This window comes from Adiantum capillus-veneris, chromosome 15 (genome assembly GCF_014529385.1).
Source record: "Adiantum capillus-veneris isolate H3 chromosome 15, ASM1452938v2, whole genome shotgun sequence".
In the NCBI taxonomy this organism is placed as follows: domain Eukaryota; kingdom Viridiplantae; phylum Streptophyta; class Polypodiopsida; order Polypodiales; family Pteridaceae; genus Adiantum; species Adiantum capillus-veneris.
The window spans coordinates 109,024,121-109,044,483 of record NC_140945.1 but is presented as its reverse complement, the minus strand read 5'-3'; the positions used below and the strand labels follow the sequence as shown (position 1 = coordinate 109,044,483).

At 43.7% G+C, this 20,363-nt stretch overlaps 1 protein-coding gene across 1 annotated transcript; it reads left to right on the top strand.

Annotated features, from left to right (window-relative positions):
* Positions 1–11,602: 11,602 nt before the first annotated feature.
* On the top strand, positions 11,603–19,006 carry LOC147441247 (endoribonuclease Dicer homolog 3a-like). Its single transcript, XM_086482935.1, has one exon. It carries the CDS (start codon positions 12,027–12,029, stop codon positions 17,364–17,366), a length of 5,340 nt encoding a protein of 1,779 aa, XP_086339061.1. The 5' UTR covers positions 11,603–12,026; the 3' UTR covers positions 17,367–19,006.
* Positions 19,007–20,363: the final 1,357 nt, after the last annotated feature.

Below are 20,363 nucleotides of genomic sequence, written 5' to 3'. Positions count from 1 at the left end.
CTCGACTACCTCAAAGAACCGTGTACAGACTCTGGCGTGGCAGCACTCTCAGCTCCAGCCCAGGACTCACAGGTACAATGGGGTTGTCGAGGCTCATATGTGGAGGGATGGTGCTAATGTGCTCCGTCTAGGACTCTCTGTAGACGACTACGTAAAGATAAGATAATGATAATGACCCAACGGCTACTACTCATAGATACAATCATAAAGAGCCACCAATGGCCCATAAATGTAAGCCAGCTAAGTGTGACCTAGCCACATGTCCACTAGGCCACCATCCGTATCCCTGCCACATGTCCGTCCAGTGTGAACAGACCAGACCAACTGTACTAACTGTAACTGTGTCCTGAGAAAGTGACATTGTAGCCTGTTACAACTGGCATCCGTTTCCAAAAAGAATGGTTTCAAAGGATCTACAATAGCCAGTATAGGAGCTGTAGCTAATGCATCCTTGAGCGTATCGAAACTGTGCTTTTGAGCGGATCCCCATTGAAAAGCTTTACCTTTTCCTTTTAGTTGATCCGTCATAGGAACAGCAATTTGAGCATAGTTTTTAACGAACCTTCGGTAAAAACCTGCAAATCCTAAAAATATATGTAATTCTTCTATATTTTTAGGAGGAGGCCATTTCCTTATGGTATCCACTTTGGATTGATCCATGTATAGGCCGTCAGCTGAAATAACATGCCCTAAATAATGAATTTCATCTTTCACATTTAGATCACTTGGCATATAACTTGTTTGTGCGTAACAACTCAAACACCTGCCTGAGATGTCGTAAGTGTTCTTCTTCAGAAGCACTATAGACTAGGATGTCATCGAGGAAAACAATGACAAATTTTCCCAAATATGGCTTCAAGACACTATCCATAAGTGTCATGAATGTTGCGAGCGCATTGGTTAACCAAAAGGGCATTACCAAAAACTCGTACTATCCAAACCGTGTTCGGAATGCAGTTTTAGGTATATCGGCAAGTTGAATACGGACATGATGATATCCTGACCGCAAGTCGATTTTCGTAATGCGAGCATGAGTGAGCTTATCAAACAACTCATCTACTCTGGGCAATGGGTATTTGTTCTTAACTGTAACCACATTTAAGCCACGGTAGTCTACGCACATGCGCATACTACCGTCCTTTTTCTTCACTAAGAGAATAGGCGAAGCCCATGGTGAAGAACTAGGTTGTATAAACCCTCTGCTAAGGTAGTCAGCCAGATGACGTTCCACCTCAGCAACCTCTGAATAACTCATATGGTCAGGTGGTTTACTAACATGTTTACAGCCTGCAACCACGTCAATGCTATGTTATATTGATCGTGTCGCCGGTAATCCTGATGGCAAATCATTAGGAAATACATCTTGAAATTCCTTTAATAATTTTTGTAATTGACTAGCAAGGTTTACTTATTTAGAATTAGCAATTGGTGAAATAGACGAGAGAGAAGCATGCGGCGTTGAGGAATGTTCAACAGACTCAATGTTAGAAAGAAAATGAGACAGTGAGTAACACAAGAAAACCTGATCTATTTCATTATCAGAAACGAGCTGCATAAGCTCAGCGGTACAAATCAGTGGTGATGAAGGTATATATTTTTCTCCTAACAACAACACATGTGCGCCATGGGATTCAAACATCAAGTTGTTGTGCTCATAGCTACGCTTTAGTGATGTTCCTAGGCTATGCAACCACTCCCTACCAAGAACCACATCAGTCCTTTCCATGTTCATAACCTGAAAATCCAAACAAGTAGGGTACCCTTGTACTTCCAATGGAACAGCTCGGCATTGAGTATCCCATATTTCAGTATCATGTCCATTCATCATTGCTACCTTGTAGCAGTGGGTACTCAGAGTTTGAGGCAATTTGATCTTTTTCACCAATCCGTAATTGATGAAATTGTGCGTAGCACCGTCATCTACCAAGATGTGCACCTTGTGCCCTTGCAGATATCCGTGCATACGTACTAACTCATGTGGTCCAAAGGTTGGTTGCCACATGGAAGCTGTGAGACAGCATTCATGCACCACCTCAGTGTGTGTTACTTCCACTGTAGAGAATCTTGAGGAAGACTCAAGAGGCAGCAGTTGCACCGTGTGCACTGCTTTTTCCTTTCCCTGAGCAGCGGATTTCTCCTTGGGACAATCCTTTTTGCGATGACCTCTTCCTGAACATTGAAAACATAACTTTTCTTTCTTGGCTTTATCAAAATCCTCAGGAGAGAGAGGACCCCTGGAGCCCTTGGGTCTTTATATGCATTTGAATTAGCAACTAGAAATTTTCTTTTATTGTTCCCATACTGAGTGCGTGTATTACCATGTATACTAGCAGGCACGTGACTATTATGTGTTTTCTTCTCATCAGGATCATCATGAATATGTGCTTTCACTATGGCTTCCTCAAGTGTTTTAGGGTCTTGGGTCTTGACATACTTCTTCAGCTCTCGTGTCAGACCTCGTATGAACCCCCGTACTTGTTGAAAGGTATCCAAGCCTTCCAACTTGAGGATAACGTCCCAATAGTGAGAGATATATTCAAGGAGTGATGGGTATTGGCGCATGGAACATGTGTCCCAAGCCGTCCAATTCTGATTGGCCTCGTTTGTAGGCAAAAATTCCTTGCTAAACATTGCTTCAAAAGCTACCCAACTCTGTGGTATGATGTTCTTCTCCTTGAGAGACATCCACCATTTGTAGGCCTTGCCTTCCAAAGTTAAACTAGTTTGTAGAGCTCTGACTGCATCCGGAGTACGCCGTAAGGCGTGAATTCCATCCCACTTGCTGAGAAAGATATTTACTGCATCCTTATTGCGGTCTCGGTCTTCTCCCTTAAAAATTGGTGGTTTAGTGTTCTTTAATAATTTGTCCACCTCTTTGGCAGTGAGAGTATGCAACGTATCAGCAGTTGGGCCTTGCCCTAGATTAGAAATGCCCTACCCTTGTGTGGCAAGGTGCTCATGCATGTGGGTGTCAGCAGGACTCTTAGACTGCCGATGCATTAATTGAATTACTAATGTGGAGAGTTTAGTAACATTTTCATTTAAAGCTTTAAAATTTTCATCCATGAGTGTCATGCGTGTCTGAAGTGCACGAAATTCTTGAATATCGAGCAATTCGTAAGTATCTTCTCCTATCGTAGCGTCGCGAGTACTCCCCTTGAGAGGATCTGGCCATGGGCCATCATTGGTAGGATCGGGAGTACTTTGCTCAAAATCAAATGTCATATTGATAACCGAATCCATGGCTACACAGTGCGGTGAAAGAAGTACTCAGAAAAAAAAATACCTGATAGTGAGAGCACTCGCAAAGTATAGAAGCCTTGCTAACTCTGTTAAAATCGAGAGTAATCCGGTGGAAAATGATTTGAATTGTCCGCCGTGTATGGAATTCCACTAGCTCTTGATAGTCGAATCAATTAGGCTTGAAAGCGGTAATTGATGCCAATCAAAAACTTGTATTGCAACTTTGCCAAATTGGTTTTCTTGAAATTTTTTAGTTTCTGCATAATACGCACGAAATTGTTGTCGGAATGCATGCCGGATTTGGTTATGCCGCCTAGCTCGGCCTTGCTGTACACGCACATAGTGGAGTAGGGGGGGGTGGGGTACCCACTGTGGGTACCACCCATTAAGATGAAAATTGTTGTGTATGGCCACTACCCCTAAGGGGGTGGGCGCCCTTCAAGTGGGAAAAAGAGCTTCACTGTCGGCTTGGCGCCAAACGGCAGCACGTAGAGGCTTTGAGAACCTGGGGTGGTCGATGCGAAGCCCAAGGGGCTTCGGCCCTGTGTCATAAAACTCCCAGCATGGCCTTGCGCCGCTAATGAGCCCAAGCGCCTGCGCTTTGGCGCTCCTACACCCGGTGGTCCTCCCTTGCCAAGGTCGCGTGCCCACGGGTTGCGGCTTCGTCGGCGACCTTGCTAAGGGGTGATCCCCACTGTGTATGACCCCGACATGCAAGCCTTGAGTGGCTAGAAAGCACCATGCCCTTCCTCCTTTCCCAAAATAGACACAAGCTCTAATACCAGTGTAAGACAAGGGAAGCTAGATCCTGAGAGTCCACCACCCAACCACCCATTATATAGGCAAGCCCCTGGCCCTTTGCCCTAATTGGACTCCTCGTTCCACACCGCCTAGCTAGGCCCTGCCCTTGTCTAGTCCGGCCTTGCTGGTGTCCTGACATCCTTCACCCAATAAAATTGTCAAGAAATGCTACGAGCCCGAACACTTAAAGGATTGCTGAAATCATGTAGCAACAGTAGCAGCATCCATACTGCAACACCATAGAAGAGATGAATATGAATCCAATGTCCCGTGACTTGGTAATGACAGCCACTTGTAGGAAAAATATGGGTGAGCCCCAGCTTGGAGTCATGTTGGTGGACAACTCGGTTTGTGGTGGATAGCTCGGTCCTAGGAGACTCATGTTCGAGGGGAGGCGTCTTTAGCCTTCGTGGCACCATACTCCAAAGAGTCATTATAACCTATGTGGTCTGGTCTTCGTGTCAGTTGAGCTCTTTGTAGTTGGTCACTTGTCTAGTTCAAAGTCCAAGTGTAGGTTTATTGGGTTTGTGGCCTTTGACCTAACAACAACAACTGGTGTGAGAACCATCTCTTGTACAATAAGCCCTCCAATAAGCATGTAAGCATGTGAGGACTCATGGCTTAGCACATAAGGAAGATGAGTTGCACAAGAGCCATCCCAACTAGCATAGCTTTCCACATTCTATGGAGCCATTCTTGACCATTGGAGAGTTGCCCCTTGACCCTTGGGAAAAGGTACTTGTGACCTTTGAGAGGTGCATCTAGTCATATGAGCTACTATATAAGTAGCAAGCTCTTGTACACATTTTCTAACCTCAACCTAATCATTATATGCATGTATATCATGAGTTCCGATTAATCAAGTTATCATGTTTTGAGTCTATTTTCTCTCTCTCTCTCTCTCTCTCTCTCTCTCTCTCTCTCTCTCTCTCTCTCTCTCTACTAGTGTAATTATCTATGCTACAAAGATGAATGCTAGTCTCGTCGATCCACCCTAGCCCAACATCTATAACTGCACTGCCAAGGACTAATCAATGAAAATTGAGCTATTGATAGCTTCATCCCATCAGTGTAGGAAGACTCAACCCTAAGCTAGCGTGCATTTCTCCTTTAAAAGTCATCCAATTTGCCAATAATTGAGAGGAGTGACTCCACCAATGGGAGGGTACTCCCTTTTCCTAAATTGTATGAGAGGTTGTAGGGATGCCTTTGACCATAAGTTAATCAAGGGTTTTCTTTGCTAATAACTTATTAGAAACAATCAATAGCAACCATTGGAGGCGCTTCAAAGGTCTACCATAAATACACCCTAGGATTAAAGAGTATAGGAGATACTAACGTGTAAGGGCTTTGATACCGGTTGTTAACGACTTAGTGTGGATAGTTAGAGATGAATTCATAGTGTTAGTGACATGATTTAAACTAATATAAGTGGTCAAATATGTGAACAACAAACACGATTATCTCATGAAATAGATGAAGTGTTCTCGTCCAATGGGTGTGGAGGGGTAGCCTTTTCTAAGAGAAATAAGGTAGCTAGGTTTCCTCTCTTATTTTTTTTTAAGAAACTTTACCAAGAAATGGAGGAAATCATGGAGTTTTGAAATCCACCCACCCATACAAGTGCCTCATCCATGTGACAAAGGGTTCACGTCATGGGTATGTCATGACAACATAGAGGGGATGCACATGGAAGAAACAAAGAGTTCTCTTGAGAGAGAGAGAGAGAGAGAGAGAGAGAGAGAGAGTGTGTGTGTGTGTGTGAGAGAGAGAGAGACAGAAAAAACTTGGAGAAGTACGAGTTTCCATTTCCAAAATAGAAATCGTGTTACCTGTGAATTTCCACTACTTGAGAGAAGTTAGAGAACAAAATATGTCAATTTTTTCTTGGAAAAACTAATAAATCACAATGTGGGGGCCTGTAACTATTTATCAGTCCACTAGGAAGAAATATCCTAGATAAGTTGCAAACTTGCAAGCATTTACAAAATTCAAGTGGGAAGAATGAGGTCACCACCTCTTATATTTAAAACACGACACTAACTGGACACATACACGTGGGCAACAACTGGCCCTAGGGGAGAGGGGGTAATATGTTAGAGAACTGCATGCAACCAAAAAGTAACGAGTAGACGGAGTGGTTCACTACTTGAGTGGGACACGTCAAGCACCTCGAGGTTTGCACTATGGTTTGTCTTAGCCACCCTCCTCTCGTGACTATCCACGACAAGGTCTTTCATGAAGACCTAATCAGGTCTATGACACTGATTGTCAGTGCCAATCTCTAAGACCATATAAGCCATTTGATTGGCTTGTAATAGTATACCTATATGACGGCCAATTGTCCATGTTCACCATTAAGTAGCTACAGTTGCAACCATAGAGGTGAAAAACCGTACACGGATGCATGGTGGTTAGCTCAAAAGATTCTGGGGCGGTTGGTGAGAGTGTGAACCCTCCATTTTTATTGTGATTCGTGCACTCCTTCGGGTTGTGTGTACAATGTATTGTGTAAATTCATTGGTGTCACGACTCATGAACATTGTGAGTTCACCAACTAGTAACATGCAATTGTCAAGTTACAAGCTTCTTGAAGTTTAAGTGAAATTGGAAAGTGATGATTATTACTAGGTTAAGTATATTGAATTATGAAATTTGATTAGAGAGTAGAAGTGTACTTGCCTTTAAAATGAAGTGGGAATACCTAAGGTGTACTTTGTTTGTGTCTGGTAAAGAGGTATGGAGGGTTGGGAACTTTTTTGGGAATCAATACCTTAACAATATAGGCTAGGAAGAAAAGAAAGGAATCCAGGTAAATCATGCATGGTGAGGTGAAGTTACAAAAGTAGGTAGACCGTGACACCCGTCCTTTTTGACACTCCACATGACATCCTCAAATGCCTCTGCCCAAAGTTGCTTGCAAGAGCAGGGGAATCTGCTATCCCCTCCCCTCTATACGAATGCACGTGATGAGAAACCTTCAATGTAATACCTAGTTCACACACAAAAAATGTATCTCCTTTTCTTTTTTCCAAATGTGTATTTTTTTTTTAAAAGAAACAAAAATTGAATTATAAAGGGAGAAAGATACAATGAAGTCTCACTCAAAAGAAGTGCTCAAAAAAGACCACTTTCTTGGCCATGTTTAATAAGCACAAGAAGATTTAGAATTTTTTGGAAAATGGAGTCTTTTTCATTGTTTTTCATACAATGAATAACATCATGAGCTTCTGCTCGAGATGCACGGCATACCTAGCTAGGTACGATTGGGGGCAGGGGACCACTGGCCCGCCCGCCGGGCCGGCGGTCCCCTGCCCCCAATCGTACCTAGCTAGGTATGCGATGCCTCCCTCACAGAAGCTCATGATGTTGAGGTAACTCACAATGTGGGAATTATTGTGAGAATTTGTCCAGAACTTCTTGTGAAGGGCAAACCAAGCGTCCCTCCGGGATGTATGCACGATATTTGTCAAAATTTACAACTGAAGTGCTCATTATTTGTCCTTGAAAATCAAGCTATCATGACTCTAGACCGAGAACTTTATGCTACAAACCGGGATATGTGAGCACACTCGGAAAAGTTGAGCATACCCATACAAAGAGTAACCCCAATTACTATTAAACACGCTCATTCTAGCTTCTAAGTATGTCATATATAGTTGGCAAGGTTCACATGAGGCGGAGGCTATCAATGGAAGGGGAGCCTGAACCAAAGGGTTTCCAATGCCCTTGTTTGAGCCAATCTCTCTATTAGTGTTGGCCCTGAATGGCACAGGTGGCTCAAGGTTGAGCTTCAACAGTAATGGGCGCAAGGCATTTTTTAAAGCCCAAAATGATTCAATTCAAAATTGTGCGTATACAAGCTCTGGACAATCCGATGGGTCTTGGTCCTAGTTCACTCTTTGGCAGGCATGTTTAGGTTATAGTGTTTTGTTTCTCCTTAGGGTCAAAACACCCATGCAAGTGCGTGGTCATAGGATTAACCTCGTGCAATTTTTAGTTTTTGAGAGACTTTGTGTTTGTGTGTGAGTGTCCCACACAATTAGTGGAGCGATAGCACAGAGGGGAAGGCGCTCTTGTTGAGATGATTGAGCGGCTCCAAATGCTCCACTAGAGTCTTGAATCTTCCACATCCCATTTGAGAGGCTGATATTCTAATCACTCAGCTACATGGATTTTGCTAACTTTATGGTCAAAACGAGAACTCGTGTTCTTGACTTGTGCACGCAAAGTAAACTAGGACAAAAATTGTGAGCTAGGACACAATCCCTGTACATTTGAGACTTATCTCATTTTTGCAATGGATTGCCCCTCTCAGTGTTCGGGAAAAGTGTGCCTCAGCTTAGCCTTGAGCCGGTTGCAAAATCAAAGTAGCCGGTTGAGGGGAGTGCAAGAAGGAGAAAATTCCGCTTGAAATACATGGAAAATAGTGTAATTTTGCAAAAACACTGGCTAGTAATGTAAAATTACCGGTTCAGATTTGTCTTGGAGGGATTTTTGTATGTTTGTGAAAATGATTTTTCTCGAACACTGGCCCCTCTAGATATCACAGCTAATACTTCATTCAAGTTGCACACTCTTTTGAAAAAATAAAATATATCTCAGGAAGCGAAGTACTCCACAAGGACCCCACATATCATCTACAAGAGCCTAGGCAAGTTACTCTATATGTACAGTGTGTACAATGCCCATAAGCAAAGTACTCCATAAGGACCGCACACATCCTCTAGAAGAGCCTACACAAGCTACTATGTATGTACAATGTATACAATGATACATAATCCTTCATTGTCTGGACTACCATCCCATCGACAAGGGGTTGAGCTCATGACCATGGGCCAAACACATCACCCCTCTTAACTGACTCGAAAGACCCATGCTCTTCAGTTGGGAAGCCTTTTTTCATCGTCCATTTTCCACCGATCCCATGGCCAAGGGCTTCTTTAGGACTCCATTGTAATGTTGAAGGTGGTTCAGGGAGAACTATAGGCAAACTTGGCATTTAGACATTTCAGTCCATACTTGGTGCGGGTGCTAGGGCGTCGATGGGGCATTTCCCTAGTACAACCACAAAGGACACGCTTGGATGCATAAATAGTTTTGCTCATGGCTTAAATGATTTCGATAAATTGTGTGATCCCTAATTTTTACAGATAGATCTAAGGGCCGAGATTATCCACTAATAATCAATGGATTAATGAGAACCATAGAACCCCTTTGAAACAGCAATTTTGGAGGGGATCCATGGTTGAAGCTCAACATCACGTAATCGCAATTGTTCATCCCAAATGTGAAACCGAGTTTAAACTTGGGCGAATGTGAACTCATCGTGAACTGAATGTAAACTCCACAAGCTATGTGCATTGTATTTTGATGGTGTGAACTAAATGTGAGCTAAGTGTAAACTCGAAGTGAACTCGCTATAAACTACAATCACATTTTGGTGGTGTGAACTGAATGTGAGCTAAGCATAAACTCAAGATAAACTCGTTGTGAAACTCCACAAGCTATGTGCACTGCATTTTGGTGGTGTGAACAGAATGTGAGCTAAGCGTAAACTCGAAGTAAACTCATTGTGAACTACAATCACAAGTGGGCCAAAACTACTCTTATGCTACCATTTCTCTTACATGACAGAATGCATGCATAAGCGTAGCAATAAGATAACCGATAAGATATTTGCTACTTGACAGGGAGGTCATGAGGTCAAACCCTGTCCAACCCATATTTTTTTTTTCCCCAAAATGGATTCTAACGGTCCATGATCAATAGCAATCTGGGACAATAGATCACCTCCAAAAAAAGGAGTGCCAAATAGGAAAGATTGATCATGCCACCTATTGACATAGCTTTTATGGGCCGAAGACTCATGTCAATCAATGGATGATTTTGGTAACGCAAAGGGAACCAAAACCACACAAAAAAAGTAAAAATTTGTAATTTCACTTTGATTAGGAGTTACCAAACATATATGTATATGTACATAATTAAATATATATATATACATCTCTATACTATCTACTACTGGCAGCTCGTTGGTTTTATTCAATACATCCACAGATTCCTCTAGAATTCGTCCCATCCCGACCTTGCGATTCATTTACCCTTTGCAAAAGAGGGAGCAGAGACTCGAACTCGCACCCGTAGCTTAAGAACAAAATACGTCCGGTAACCATGCAAGCATGCAAGTGAAGCTGCTTACCGATTGACGCCATGCACATGAAAAAACCAATGCCCTGCACAGCCCCCCCCCCCCCCCCCCAAGGGCCACTGAGCCGCCCTCCGCGCACAGGGCGCTGCAGTTCTTCATCGCCATCAGCTTGTCGCCGTTGCTGTTCTCCATGGTCATCGGCTTCTGCAATCTCGTCATCTTTTCGCCAAGGGTATCTTTCGATTATTAGGTGATTTTTCCATTTCCTACAATGGGATACCCCCTACTATCTATCTCTATCTCTATACTATCTAATGCACCTTGAAGGCCCCTTGCCATGTGGCATAAGGAGAGGGATTGGAGGGGGGAGTGAAGGCCAAGGCAAAGAAAGAAAAAGAGGGAGGCATGACGTGGGGAGTGGTCCCGAGTGGAGCAAGAAATGGAGCCCTCTCTTTCTCTCATTGGCACTGCATGGGGGGAGCCGGCCCCCCTCGTCACTATATGGCACGGTTCTGGCCAGGTGGGATCTAGGGCCTAAATTTGGGGACGCGAGACAGCTTTAATCTCGACCGTCGGATCACGCAGTGAACTCGGGGTGAACTAGGGGTGAACTCGGGGCAAAAATGGCGCCCCGAGTTCACTCCTAGCTCACCCTCCTAGTTCACCCCTAGTTCACCCGCCTCGCGGGGTGTGGGTCGAACCTCAGACGTCTCGATTGCCACACGAATGCCCTACCACCACGCTAACGCGCGTCGTTGTCCATGTTGGCATGGCACATGATCATACCCTAGTTTAGGCACCCCTAGTTCACCCTTAGTTCACCCCCCGTTCACCCACCCCTAGCTTATCCGCCCCTAGTTCACCCTTAGTTCACCCCCCGTTCACCCACCCCTAGTTCACTGCGTGATCCGACGGTTGAGATTAAAGCCGCCTCGCGCCCCCAAATTTAGGCCCTAGATCCCCTCTGACCCAGAGTCATGCCATATAGTGACGAGGGCCCGCCCCTCCATGGAGTGGTCCCGAGTGGAGCAAGAAATGGAGCCCCCCCCCCCCCCCCCCCCCCCCCCCCCCCCCCCCCCACCAAAAAGTATAAACATCTCATCTTTATTTTTTCTCAAATATCAAAGCTCCTTGCTGAGTTACCATCTCAATTACAAATGTTACCAATTAACCTAAATTTTTGAGAATGTTACCAATGGTAAATTTTACAAATTTCAAATTTAAACAAGTGATGTCAATGTTGCTCAACAATCTGGATATATACAATTTCCTTGAAAATTTGATGATTAAATTTTGACAGCCCAAGAAGTTACATTAGAGTGGTTGTGTAGCCAGAATATTTTTATGCTTTTATGTGATATTTGCTTGACTTTTTCTGTGCTTTTGATAACGTTGATGATTTATTTATTACTACTTTTTGGTTCAAACTAAAGTGCTTTTCAAAATGCTTTATTCGGCTCTCTTCAAAGAACTGCTGTTGCTCTCTCCCCTTCCTCCTCCGCTTGCTGAGAAGAGCTGCACTTCTTCTTCCGTCCGTTATTTTGGTTTGGGTTTCCCTGTTGGATTCTTAGCTAGCTCTGCTTCCATTGATTCTTACCTCCCCTGCTTTTCGCAAATTGATTCTTCCTTCTCTCTCAGCAATATTATTTGCGTTCTCTGCCCCCATTCTTCCTTGTATGCTTTTGATTTTTCTTGGTTTTCTTGCACATAATTCCAGGATTCTCTATCACAGAATGTGGGTAGAGCTCTACCCTTCATAAAATTCAATTTCTAGAATTGCAGGTTTCTCCATTGTTTTTAGGGTTACTCAAGCAAGACACGCCCTCTCAGAATGGAGGACAAGGTCGAAACAGGCCCAGCACTGCCATCTAAGAGGAGGTTTCATGCAAATGATCCTCTGATTGTTGCTGCCCAAGCTAAGAAGCCCAAATTGGACAAGCCCCAGAAGAACAGCAAGAAGAAGGAGGAGAAAACAGTAAAGCACAATGTAGAATCTGATGAGAGGCCGAAAGAGGGGCGCATAACCAATGCGCGCTCATATCAGATGAAAATCCTTGCTAAGGCCTTGCAGGAAAATACCATAGCTTATCTGGAGACAGGATGCGGCAAGACTCTGATTGCGATCCTTTTGATTAAGGAGATGGCTTCTTCTATGAGAGAGAAGAATCAGAAGTTTCGAGCAGTTTTCATGGCACCAACGGTGTGCCTCGTGTTGCAACAAACATCAGTGCTGAGGATAAATTTGGATTTGCAAGTGGAATGCTATTATGGCGCAAAAGGTGTCGACAAATGGAGTGCCTCTATGTGGAAAGAGGAGATGAATTCAAATGAGGTCCTAGTGATGACCCCGATGGTATTACTTGATGCAGTACGACATGGGTTTTTGAGCCTCAGCAGCTTTCATCTTTTGATTTTTGATGAATGCCACAGGGCCCAAAAGAAGCATCCTTATGCTAAAATCATGAGAGAATACTATCACAATCCCAAGACGATGCCAGTCAAGCCTCGAATTTTTGGTATGACAGCGTCTCCTGTTACCAGCAAAGGGGTAACATCTAAAGAAGACTCTGCGACTCAAATGCTGCAGCTGGAAAAGCTTCTAGATGCCAAGGTTTCCACCGTGGAGGATGATCAGGAGGTTAAGAATTATGTGCCCACACCCAATCAAAAAATTCGATGGTTTTCACCACCCCCACACTCTTTCCACGGTGTGCTTCAACAGCTGGAATGCGTTATGGGTAAATATGAGGGCATGTATGAATCTGCTGTGGTAAACAGTGATGGTTTCAAGGATGTAGAGGAGCTGAACAAGAAGCTTTGTAGGAAGCTTAAGAAGCTGCATGGATGTGTGCTTTATAGCTTGGAGGAGCTGGGGCTGTTATGTGCATATGAATCAGCCTTATGTCTTCTTAAGAAGCTTGAAACGGATGTGGATTATGGGGAGGGAGAGGATGAGAGGGTGCAAAGCTCAAAGGAGACATTTCTTAGGGATGCTGTGGAGGTCCTTGCTGCATCCCTGGAGGCAAGGGCAATGGAAATTGACAGTTTGGCCGACGTTTTAGAAGCCGTCAATAAAGGCTTGCTCTCTCCGAAAGTTTCACTCTTGGTGAAATGCCTTTTGGAGTACAAAAATACAGAAAATTTACGCTGCATAGTATTTGTTGAAAGGGTTGTTACGGCTATGGTGTTGGCAAGGATTCTAAGCAAACTGGATTGCCTCTCTTTCGTGAAGTGCAGCTTTCTTTCAGGGACAACAGCTGCTTTGGATGTCATGGGAAAGAAGCAGCAGCAATCCACGTTAGCTGAGTTTCACAGAGGCAAGCTCAATGTGCTAGTAGCTACTGATGTGGCAGAGGAAGGGCTTGATGTTCAAAAATGCAGCTCTGTCATAAGGTTTGATTTGTCAAAGACAGTGCGAAGTTTTATCCAATCTCGGGGACGTGCTCGCATGCCTGAGTCCGATTATATCCTTTTTCTGGAGACGGACAACCAAAAGCAGCTTGGTCAGCTGCTGGGATTGCAGCAGAGTGAGGAGTCTATGAAGGACCAGGCTCTCAACCGAACGCATTTCTCTGTTTTTTCAGGGAAAATCCAAACAGAGGACATGGAGGTTTTCCAAGTGGAAACAACGGGTGCAACAGTAAGCATTGACTCGAGCATTAGCCTCATCTCTCGCTTCTGTGCAAATTTGCCAGGAGACAGGTTTTATAGGCCGGCACCAGAGTTTGTCGATGGAAAGACAGAGGGAGATGATGCAAACCATGTTTGCAAGCTGATTTTGCCCCCAAATGGCCCGTTTCGGGAGCTGATTGGTCCTCCAAGACGAAGCCGTACTCTTGCTAAGCAGTCGGTATGCTTAGAAGCATGCAAAAGGCTACATGCTCTTGGGCAGCTCACAGATCATCTTATTCCTGTGATTGATGTTGAGAAACCAGAGGAGGAAGAGGTGATGAACCTCTCAGGGAAAAATGTTGCAGGTGCAGGCACAAACAAGAGAAAGGAATTGCATGGCACCGTCCCTACAGAAGCTCTGTGTGGTGATTGGCTCAAATTTTCAGTGGATGTCTCGCTTTATGCATACGTTATTTCTTTTGACTTTTGCCAAAAAGAGGAGGACCCTTATCTTGATTTTGTGTTGCTACTGAAGGCAGCTATAGATGATGATATTGCTAACACAGAGTTTCCAATATATTTATCAAATGGCCGGAAAGCAATAGTAAAGTTTTTCGATGCAGGTGTGTATCCGCTTAGCGCTGATCAGCTTGAGGATGCAAAGGCCTATCATCAGTTGATCTTCAATGGCATGTTTGGCAAGCTGATCAAACGACTGAATAAGAAGGAAGGACAATCATTGATGAAGAATGTGCTTGCATTTGACAGAACGAAAGCCACAAAAAATGAATTTTGGGACTCTTCACAAATGTATTTGGTTCTTCCTTTGCTTCCAGGTAAACTGGCTGATGATTCGGAAGAAATTCCTATCAATTGGAAGGCTGTAAGGGATGCTGCAGCCACTTCAAGATTGTTTCCACATCTGTGCTCTATCCAGCAGCAGAATACCAATCTGACACTTGAAAGGAAATCTGTGCATAAAAATGTTGGGTTGCATATGGCATCTGGTTTACGGCCTGCTTTTGAGCTCATAGATATGGCTGTTGTAACAATACATACTGGAAGAATGTACACGGTGGTGGAGATATTAGATCAAATGAATGCTAATTGCAAAATGGAAGGGGCAGAAGATTCGACTTATACCAGCTACTCTCACTATTTTGAGGAGAAGTACAACAGAAAGCTAGAGTATCCTGAGCAGCCACTTCTTCGAGTCAAACAAAGTCACCGAATACACAATCTTCTCACAGTAGATGTGGCTGTTGCCAAGAAGAAAAATGGGAAGGCGGAGAAGGCCAAGAAGTCTATACTAGTGGAGCTTCCTGCTGAGCTTTGCCTCTGCACGGGTTTGCCGAGTGCTCTGATTCGGAGTTTGTACCTCTTCCCTTCTGTTTTCCATAGGTTTAATGCATTGATTTTGGCAGCTCAGTTGAGGAGTACGATTGCTAAAGATATGCCACGATGCGGTTCAATTGATGGGACTGTGGTGATGCAGGCCCTTACAACACTTAGATGCTTGGAGGGATTTTCATTTGAGGGTTTAGAGCTGCTTGGTGACTCTTTTCTAAAATATGCAGTCAGCCGCTATCTCTATCTTGTCTATGAGAGAAAGCATGAGGGACAGCTATCTAATCGGAGATCTCGGCTTATCTGTAATAAGACACTGCATCACCTGGCAATTGCAAGGCACTTACCTGGCTACATTCGAGATGAACCATTCCAGCCAGAGTATTGGAAAGCATCTGGAATGCTTTCTGCAAAGTCAGTCAAGTGTAAATGCAATCTGGAAAACTTGACGTTTTTGGGCGATACCTGCAACAAAGGAGATGAAGAGACAGGAAGTGTATTTCGCATTGGGAAAACTTGTAGCAAAGGGCACAGATGGATGTGTTCAAAGACTGTTTCTGATGCAGTGGAGGCTTTGATTGGTGCATTCATATCATGCGGTGATTGTGGGCCTGCATTAGGATTTATGAAGTGGATTGGAATGGACATTGATTTTGACTTGTCCTTGTATGAGGCAGCAAGGAATCGAAAAGTTCATTTGAAAGTGCTGAATGCAGTAAATGTGGCGGGCATTGAATCTCAGCTGGGTTATGTGTTTTTGAACAAGGCACTGCTCGTTGAGGCTTTGACGCATGCCTCAAAAGAGGATCCTCATGATGCCCATGATGCATTGGGCGGGGGTTGCTATCAACGTCTAGAGTTTTTGGGAGATGCAGTGCTCGACTTTTTAATCACCCGTCACTTGTTTTCGACACATCCTGGCTTGTCACCGGGGGTGCTTTCTGATTTACGGTCAGCGGCAGTAAATAATGAATGTTTCGCTCGTTCAGCAGTAAAGCACAATTTGCAAAGATACTTGCGCCATGGATCAGGCGAGTTGCTTTTCCAGATCACTAATTTTGTGAAAGCTGTTGAGGGAGCCAATGAGGAAGGTCAGGAAGAAGTGTTTGGCTGGGAGGGGGCACGAGGTCCTAAAGTTCTTGGTGACCTTGTTGAAAGCATTGCAGGTGCAATTCTTGTCGACAGTGGCTTTGACTTAGACAGGGTGTGGAGTGTCATGGTGCGAATCTTATCACCGCTAGTGACACCCTCCACATTACCACTCCATCCCATACGAGAACTGCATGAGCTCAGCCAGTCGAAAGGGTTGTCTTTTGTCTGGAAGAAGACACCACCGAGTGCAGGGAAAGAGAGTACGGTCACAGGACAAATAGAAATCGGAAATGAAGTAATCAGTGAGACTGCAAAGGGGGGGTTGAAGAAGACAGCGAGGAAGAATGCTGCTCAAAAGATACTCTCTGCTCTGAAAAGGCGGGGGATTTTTCATCCTCGAAAGGAAGCAGCAGATCAGAATGATGCTTCACCTGCTAAAGCAATCCAGATCTGCGAAAAACGAGCATTTGATGGTGATGTTATCGGCTCTGAAGAAAAAAAACGAAGGATCTCATCGGAGGGAGAGACATCAAGTGGAGACGCTGTCATGTTGGATGTTTCGGTTTTGCAAGGAATATCGCTTGCGGATCGAACTAACAAGGATAACATAGCTCCTCTGCAAAATTCAAATGCATCTGCCGGTGAGATGGAGACGTCGATCAACCTGAAAATGTCACCCACAGCAAGTAGGTCAGAAGATGAAGCAAGTGCTTGCTGTATGGACTCGTCTTGCATTGCCAAGCCGTCGGTCAATAGTGTGATCAACAGGGCATCCTTTGCAGAGAATACTGCACAGAATGTAGAAGCCAATGATCTTTTCAGGGCTCAATTGATGGTCCTTGGTGAGCCCATGGAGCTGTCCATCAATGTGATAGGAAAAGGCAGTGGGCGATCAAAATTGAATGAATTATGCCTCAAGAAAAAGTGGCCACTACCCAAATATACGTGCGTAGAGCAATGGGATATGCATGTCGAAAAATTTATCTTCACCGTTGAGGTTGATGGGCCTCATGGGCTTGTCACCGCCACAAGCGAGCCGATGCCTCGAAAAAATCTAGCCAAAGACCAGGCAGCTCTCCAACTGCTTGTAGCTCTTAGTCAGCTTAATGAGAGCAGTTAGCTTGGGAGCATGGCTCATTGTAAGGTTGTATTGGGTTGTCAATTGAGTGAGAAAGCACTCAAAATTTACAAATGTACATCAGAAAGTTACTCGCTTTCTGAGATGAAATTGATCTTTTGATCTGGTAAACTTCATAGCTTGAGGAAATACCTTTTTTTTTGTATTTTTTTGTAATTGCTCTATGCATGCACATGCAGAACACCATACACTTGCAGGCGTTTCCATCGACCCCATTGAAGGGCTCCATCAGGCATGCCCATGGGCAGCACAAGCGTGCGTAGCGCGCTGGGATCAGTAAAGGAATCACAGAAGGATGATTTGCCCTAGTATGAATCAGAGGAGAAGAACCAATCCCTTCTTGGACCAAAGTGTAGTGGTGGATGCATTTGTCTTGAAAGCCATAGACATCTGCTGTCACTTCAGTACATCGTCAGGATTTTGATTATCCTTAGAATAATTCTTCCAACTTGTGCAGTATGAGCTAGAGAGCATTTTGAGGAACTGGATGAGCAAAATGCTCCTTATCATGGGTCATCGTTAGAACAAAAGATTGCAGTTTAACGTCAGACAAATCTAAGGAGCTTAATCAGAAAAGTTCTCATCTTTGTAGTACAGATATGTGCCATAGGATGAGTGGATCTGGTTTTTGAAATCGTTTCAGCCTTGCAGCTGCACAACCATCAGTGTTCAGGAAATACATTTTGAGAACCTTACATGATTCCTTCTTATGAGTTTTCCTAAAGGAAAATTTAAAAAATTGAAATTTCTACTATTTTTACACTATCTTTCTCAAAAGTGTAGGTGGATTTTTCCTTTTCCTCTTGAACACAAAGTGGCACGATTGTAAGCCGAGACACTTTTCTGGAATGAACAAAGAAGTGCAATACGATGTGCTATTGGCCAGATACGCACATCTTCAAACCAGCTGCGGATTGAGACTGGGACAGCGGAGTACCAGCAGAGGCCAGGACATGCCCCCTGTGGATATGGAGCCTGAGACAGAGTTGCACTACACATGCCACTGCCCCGTCTACTACAAGATATGAGGCCGCTTGTTTAGAGAGGGATTTGGACCACTCTCCAGAGTCATGCGGTATGAGGATCAAAGATGCTTGGGTTTGTTTTTGCTCGAGCTGCGCAGACACAGAGAGAGCCTGATGAGTGGATAGGCTAGGCAGTCTCAAAGACTGCTCACAGACTTCTTTAGAGCAGAGACTGGACACCCGGAGGAGCTACCACCACAGCAGAGCTCATCGCCTTACACCAGAGGCACACTAATCGATCAAGCGACCGAGATGGGAAGATCCAGACGCCCACGACTGCGGAGGACTACACAACATCGACAAGGCTACATCAAAGGATCCGGATTACTTTGGCCTGACATGCACAACGCTCGGTCAGACTACTCACCATGGAGGAGATTGATGAGATCCGCCAGACCGATGTTGGATCTCTTGTGATTTGGCTATCCCAGCTAGCTGCTTAGTTCACACCTAGCAGTTTAGGATTCCATAGCATAGCATTTTTATTTTGTCATTTTGTTACTTTGACTTTGTATCAGATCCACCACATTGTAACTTTCTAGTCTCATAGGTCATTTTAACCTTTTGAAGACGTTAATATAACATTTCATTTCTCTCTCTCTCTCTCTCTCTCTCTCTCTCTCTCTCTCACACACACACACACACACACACACACACACACACACACATAGGATTGACCATCCCCACGAGGAGGGCTTTGAGTATGAGAGCTAGCAAATGTCCCCAACAAGGATGTTCATGTACATGATGTAGGTGTACCTGAGATGAAAGCTGCCATGTTTGCACAAGGTTCAAGAGTTGTTCTATACAAACTGACGGTTGGCCTAGACCGTGACCATGCTCTCGGACCGAGAAGATGTTGAGCTACTAATAAGCAAGTATTGTTGGATGACCTATATTTGTAGTTGCAATGCTCTCTTGCAGTCATCAATGTGCTGCATCCTCCATCCCCTCATTCTCTAGTGATATTTTGTACACTTGCATACATCAAAGAGTGATAGGACACTCTTTCAAATGGGACAGGCACAATCTCCATCACATTTACTAGATTCTCATGTATTCTATTCCCGTCTTTTGTTATGCTAGATGATTCTCTCTGTGGAGTATCATGACTTGAGTTCAAGACTTGACGGATAGATACTTGAGGTGTCTTGGGATTGTTCGTGCAACGTTAAAATTTGTCTTCTTCTCTCTCATGTCAACAACAAGTGGAGGCAAGTTATGGGAGTCTCTCATTCTCAGTTGTCTGCCCATCGTTCAAATCGAGTGACTTGGGGATGCTTTAAATGCCCTAAGTCACAGTGATGACACTACTAGTGAAAGCTGTTTTTAAGTTTAAGCTATCATGGGAGATAAACAACAAAGATGTTAAACTTAGCCTTAAATAAACTGAATGTGTCTATATATATAGCTCTTATAAACTTATTTAGCATAGGTGATCAAAACGCGCTATTAACTTTTCTAACGAGAACCCCTACTTTTTGTTGTACATTTATCAATAGATGTGCGTTTATTAGGGGTGAGTTTGCATATACAAATCATGGTTGGGGAGTTATTTGTATAAATAAAAAAAGTGTTTTCATTTATGCTTTTTTTTTATAAACATGCACCCATTTTATGCTATTTCTTGTAAATATCTATAAATTACCAAAGAAACTTGGTGATATCTTATACATGAGAAAATAGCTTGAGGAGAATCTATTCACCGCACATGTCTATTTTTCACAAAATTCAAGGAAATTTCAATGCAAAGGGAAAGGAGGTGTTCTATTTGTATTTGCCTTCCTAGGATGAGAAGACACTTGGTAATTTTGATAAGCTATGAAAGGGAAATGACACTATTGACCCAAAAGTGAAAATACTTTTTTGAATCTCTCTCCTCAATTTTTGGTCAACCTTTTCTCTTTCTTACCTCATTTGCATTAAAAAAACAACTCTATTCTCAACTATCATG